General features: G+C 37.8%; 1 protein-coding gene across 1 annotated transcript; it reads left to right on the top strand.

Moving 5' to 3' along the window:
- The first annotated feature begins 760 nt into the window (after window positions 1–760).
- On the top strand, window positions 761–3,476 carry LOC137823816 (L-type lectin-domain containing receptor kinase VIII.2-like). Its single transcript, XM_068629095.1, has one exon. It carries the CDS (start codon window positions 1,084–1,086, stop codon window positions 3,115–3,117), a length of 2,034 nt encoding a protein of 677 aa, XP_068485196.1. The 5' UTR covers window positions 761–1,083; the 3' UTR covers window positions 3,118–3,476.
- The last annotated feature ends 2,835 nt before the right edge of the window (window positions 3,477–6,311 follow it).

The following is a 6,311-nucleotide window of genomic DNA, read 5'->3' as shown; positions in this document are numbered from 1 at the left end:
GACTATCTAAAGACGTACGGATACAATTAATAAAAAAAATAATACAATATTAAACTTTACAAATAAATAAAAATTCTCCAAAAAATCATATAAAAGAACCAAATTTAAGTTCACGTCTCTCTTTTGAGGACGAAATTCATGTTAATAAACTTTTTTCTTTGTACATTAATTACACGTTAATAACTTTAGTAAATCAAAAGTCAAGTAAAAGATAGGTACTCTTTTGTCAATTATGAAATGATTTTGCATTATTGGTTAAAAGTTTTGACTGCATATATGTTAATCTCAATATCAAGGGGTTTTTAAGATACATTCCTTCCATTCTAATAGCTGCAATTTGATTTTTTTTTTAAATATGTTACTTATTGGAACAATTTTATTAAAGTAATTTTACTCTCAGTAAATATATTATTTTTACATGTTACTAATTACAAACATTATGTAAAGAGAAATTAATAAAAACAATAACTTCATTAAAGAATGATTCTGTATTTCCTCATCTTTTCCTATAATCAATAGATTATTATTGATTACACCAATGAGAAATTGTTAAATAATAAGGAGACGGTGCTCTGCATGTTTATTTGATCCACAATTATATTTCTGAATTATGATTATGATTATGATTATGAATATTCCTTAGACACGTGTTAAAACTTGCTTGATCTAACTTTTATATCTAAAATATTATGATCTTGTTTTCATTTGCATATGGGTTACGGAAATGATATGGTTGAGCCAGAAAAACAAAACGTGAGTGGACCACAATTTTGAGCAACCAATTCTTGACCTCATATGTCTCCAATGTCATATCATACCCCACATAGCAGGTTCTGCAGCTTCCCTAATCAAACTTACCTTCATTACCCTGCATCACTTTCCTCTTCTTCAAATAATTTACATCACATAATTTCAACTACTTAATGTCTTTTTAACATTAGTCTAATCACTTTTGTTTTCTTCCCATTTGGTTTATTAACCTTTGACACCTATCTTAGCTTTATCCATTGCATTACTACCACAATTATTAGCACTGCCAGAAACCATATTATCCAGCTGAATAATTGGAACTTCCTTTGTTCTATGCATTCAATGGCTTCTTCCTTCTGCAATATCTTCCTCATACTTTGTTTGTTCAATGTTCTGGCCTCCATAGGGCCATATCCAGTTGCAGTTCATTCAGCTGGTGATGTTCCAATTAATGTGACCAAGCACTTTTCCTTCTACAATTTCAGCTTCAGCAACAACCCCAGACTAGTCCATGATGTGAAGCTCCTTGGCAGTGCCAAGTTCTCAAGTGAAAAGGGTTCTCTTCAAATCCCAGATGAGTCAGAATACACGGATATAAGACACCAAGCAGGTAGAGGCATCTATTCCTTCCCAATTCGCCTGCTAGATCCAACCACCAAGACCCCGGCTTCCTTTCAAACAACTTTCTCTTTTCAACTCAACAATTCCACTGCCTCTGAGCAAGCTGCTTATGGAGGTAGTGGCCTCACTTTCATTATTGTCCCTGATGAATTCACTGTGGGAAGGCCAGGGCCATGGCTTGGCATGCTCAATGATGCTTGTGAGAATGACTACAAGGCCGTGGCTGTGGAGTTTGACACAAGAAAGAATCCAGAGTTTGGAGATCCAAATGACAACCATGTTGGCATCAACTTAGGTACCATAGTATCTACCAAAGTTATCAATGTTTCTGATGTTGGAGTTTCCCTTAAGGATGGTTTTGTTCACCGCGCTTGGATCACCTATGATGGTCCTCAAAGGAGAATGGATATTCGTCTTGGAAGGGCTAATGAAGAGGATTATCCTTCCATACCTATCTTCTCAGAATCTATGGATCTCTCTCCTTATCTGAATGAGTACATGTTTGTGGGGTTCTCAGCTTCCACCGGTAACCATACACAAATCCACAACATACTCTCCTGGAACTTCACTTCTACAAGCCAAGCTTTTCTTCGCTTCCCTTCATCTGAAACCTGCCAGGGTAAGATCTTACTAGAGAATAGTACAGCACCACCAACTGCTGAGAAGTCTTCTAAGAATGAGCCACCAAGAAGCTTTTTGATTTTTATGGTTGCTGTGGCATTGGCTCTGGCTCTTTTCCTTGGCTTTTACTTCATTAGTAAGTACAGGAGAAATGCTTCCAAATTAAACACTTCATTGGAGACAGAGATTCACTTGCCAAGGCCTCCAAATAAACCACGCCGCTTCACATTTTCTCAGCTTTCATCTTCAACTCGGTCATTCAGTGAGATAGAGTTGCTTGGCAGTGATTCTAGAGGAGAATACTACAGAGGAAAGCTTTCTAATGGAAGCCAGGTGGCTGTGAAAAGGTTCTCAACTCAGTTTCTCAACACACATGGATCAGACAAGAAGCGTTTGCTGAAGGAAATCAAAATCATTGGCCATGTTCGCCACCCGAATTTGCTTCCTGTTAGAGGATGGTGTCAAGACAACCATGAAGTCATGGTGGTCTATGACTTCGTTCCCAATGGCAGCCTGGACAAATGGTTATTTGGGGCTGGTGTTCTTCCATGGACTAGGAGGTTCAAAGTTATTAAGGATGTAGCTGATGGCTTGAGCTTCCTCCACACTAAGCTACTAGCCCACAAGAACTTGAAATGCAGCAGTGTGTTTCTAGATGTCAACTTCAGAGCTGTTTTGGGTGATTTTGGGTTTGTGCTGTTGGGGGCTGAATCAAAACAGTTTGAGTCAGCAGTGTGCCATGGCGCAGATGTGTTTGAGTTTGGTGTCCTTGTGTTGGAAGTGATAGCTGGAAGGGTAAGGGATGAGAAAGAGGTGGGAAATCCAGAAGAGAGGAACCTATTGGATTATGCTTGGAACTTGCATCAGATTGATGAGAAAGTTAAGCTGGTGGACAGAAGGATGGGATCATTGATCAACTTGGACCAGGCAATTCGTGTTCTAGAAATTGGGTTGCTTTGCACCCTAAATGAGAACAAAGGAAGACCCTCGATGGAGCAAGTGGTGGAGTTTCTTCTGAACATGGATAAGCCCATTCCTGAACTGCCAAGAACTCGTCCTGTTTCCTTGTTCCCCTATAATAGCGCCAACACAGGACTTTGCAACACATATTCTTGTACTTTTTAGGCGAAACCATAATGTTGGTGAATGCTTATGTGGGAGATGAATGAATAAATGTTGAAGGGACCATTCTTAAGCCTGCAACAATGGATTGATTTTCCAAATGCTGCAAATGCTTAAAGTTGTGTGTTTGTTACATGCTACATAAATATTATGTTGTAGTTAGCCCGGGGTATTCATTTTCAGCATGCTTTGGCATTTCTTTAGAAGATTCACAGGAGGTTGGATGATTTGTGCCTCTATTTAGAATCCTCTTGCTACATGGCAAGTGAAAGATGGTTGATAATGGTAAAAAGGGACAGCATAATCAATACTAATTTTATGAATAAAGGTTAAATTGTATGAATCAAAGCTCAATTATACCCCTCTCTGTGCATTTTGTTTACTCCCCCCTCCAGTTCTTTAGCCCCAAGGCAATTACTCCGATTATTTCTGTTTTTAGTTTCTGCATGAAATTATCATTGGACAATAGTCATGTGTAATACACGAGATTCTGGAATACACCGCTGACATTCTATCGTAGTGATGCAGCACACATGTTTTCGTGCCAATAGCAGAAATAAGAAGAAGAAAAAAACTGTTGTACTTCTATGAGGTAACACTGAAAAAATGCACTGTGGTTATCCTTCTCCTTAGCATTTTAGTGATTTCTCTATTATTTTTGTACAAAGTACTCGTAAAAAGAGCCAAAAATTCAAATTATAGTGTATTATGCTTGTATCGATAGCATTCCAACCAGAGGGAAGTTACTTCTGTAAGGATGAAAATACATTAATTTTGGTGGGTTATTGGTCGTTCCATGTAGCATTTAAATAATTTAAATCCCAATTTTTTAGCTTACTCTGAAGTTTTCTGTTCGGTAAAATTCATGTTCAAAGGTTACTAGACCATTTGGAGATTAGAGCGTCTAGTGATTCAATACCTTCTACCTTAACAATAACTTTTGTTCAAACCGGCTATTGTATCAGTTTAACATCCAACGTCAGTTGGCATTTCTCGCTCTTAACTAAATCATTGTGCATGCCACTTAGCAATTGTTTGGCGCATACCCTTCACAAGTTAGTTAGAAAGTTTTGACTATAAAAATAGGACCTTGTAACAATAGTTATTGTAAACTTAGAGTTGAGGGTTCACTATGAGATAGACTTCATGTTGTAATCTCATATTCTTTTCTTAGTGAATTTTTGAATGTGGACGTAGACTAGGATTTTGTCAAAACCATGTTAATTCCTCTGTGTTTCTTCGTTTACCTTTCTTGTTTATCTTTGATTTGTTCTTACTTCGTCTAGCGTTTGTCTATGTTAGAAAGTTCAATGAATTGTAGGTTTTTTCTTTACAAACTGGTGGAGTGAGCGTGGAGTAAAGGAATCTCAATCATCATGACTTTTGCACATAATGAGGTTGAAAAATTCACTGGCTTGAATGATTTTGGGTTATGGCAGTTGAAGATGCGTGGTCTTTTAGTTCAACAAGGTCTCCTTGAAGTTTTGGAAGGTGAATCCAAGCTTGACAGAACCATGGTTGAGAAGGACAAGACTGCATTGTCGAGGAAGGCTCATAATGCAATTGTTCTAAAGTCTTTGTGGCAAGGTGTTAAGGCAAGTTTCGAAGGAGAAGATTGTAGCGGGGCTATAGATGAAGTTAAAAGGCTTATATATGACTAAGTCCCTGGTGAACCTTCTAAACCTGAAGCACATGTTGTACATGTACAAGATGAGTACTGATAAGGTTGTCAATGAACAACTGGACGAATTTAACAAATTGATTCTTGATCCTGAAAATATTGATGTCAAATTAATGATGAAGATCAAACTGGTGTTGTTGTATAAGAGAGAAAATCTCTCTCTGGAAGAGGTTCATGCTACCTTGAACTCAAAATAGTTGAATGAGAAGTTTGATATTAAGGCATCCAATACTGGAGATGGCCTGATAACAAGGGGGAGACTATCTAACTGTGATAACGAAGGAGAAGTTAGATGGAGATTGAAGTCCAAGATTCGTGATGGGAAGGTAGTAAATATCTACAAGTGCTACCAGTATAAGAAGGAAGGTTACACAAGAAAATATTTTCCTCGGATGCAGAAGAGGGTTGGAAATCCTAATAGATCGTCTAGGTTTGGTAGACGGTCTAATGGATCGTTCGGTAGACACCGTCTAGATCTGGCGAAGCAGTTTTGGTTGAAGAAGATTATGAATCATCAGAGGCCCTCATAGTGTCGGGTAATGTCGATGATTGTGAATAGATAATGGATTATGGTTGTTTCACATGACGCCTAATTGTCTGTGGTTTCAATAGTTTGCATAACTTGAAGGAGGGTTTGTTCTTCTTGATGATAACAAATCCTATAAGATAACTAGCATTGGAATGATTAAATTTTGTTTGCATGATGAAACCGAGAGAATGCTTGAAGAAATTAGGCATGTACCTAGCTTGAAACAAAATCTAACATCCCTTGGTGAACTTGAAAAGAGGGGGTATGTATTCAAAGGTGAAAGAGGGTTTTGAAGATGTTGAGGGGGACCATGGCAGTCATGAAGGATGTGAGGAAGAATGGCTTGTATCCCTTGGAAGGTATTGTAATCTCTGGGTCTATCTCTACTGAAAAGACTGTCTACTCTAAGATAAAGTTATGGCACGAAAGATTAGGTCACGTAAGTAAGAAAGGATTAGAGGAGTTGGACAAACAAGGTTTGTTTAGAAGTGACAAAATTGACCAGTTGGCATTCTGTGAACACTACATCCATGGAAAAGCTTGTAAAATTCGTTTTAGCATGGGTCAGTAGAGAACGAAAGGAACCTTTGATTATGTTCATGTCCTACTCCATCACACTCTAGTGCAAGATACTTTCTGTCGATTGTTGATAATTATTTGAGGAAGTTATGGGTCTACACTCAGAAGACCAAAGATGAAACAATTAAGAACTTCAAAAAGTTGGAAGCATCTAGTGGAAAATCAAATTGGTAAAATGGTCAAGCAATTCAGAATCGATAATAGTCTTGAGTTCTGGTCTAAACTATTTAACACCTTCTGCAGAGAGCATGACATAACGAGGCACCAAAACAAATGCAGGGATTCCTCACCAGAATGTCCTAGCAGAAAGATTCTATAAAACTATTTTGGAACGACATGACATGGAGTGTTGAGGTTCCCAATAATTTTGGGCTAAAGCTACTACTATTGTTGCATATATGATAACAA

This window comes from Phaseolus vulgaris, chromosome 8 (genome assembly GCF_000499845.2).
Source record: "Phaseolus vulgaris cultivar G19833 chromosome 8, P. vulgaris v2.0, whole genome shotgun sequence".
Lineage (NCBI taxonomy): Eukaryota > Viridiplantae > Streptophyta > Magnoliopsida > Fabales > Fabaceae > Phaseolus > Phaseolus vulgaris.
This window is presented reverse-complemented; position numbering and strand designations above follow the sequence as displayed.

Coding starts and splice junctions, on each gene's coding strand:
- LOC137823816 (XM_068629095.1), top strand. CDS start 1,084: ATGCATTCAATGGCTTCTTCCTTCTGCAATATCTTCCTCATACTTTGT.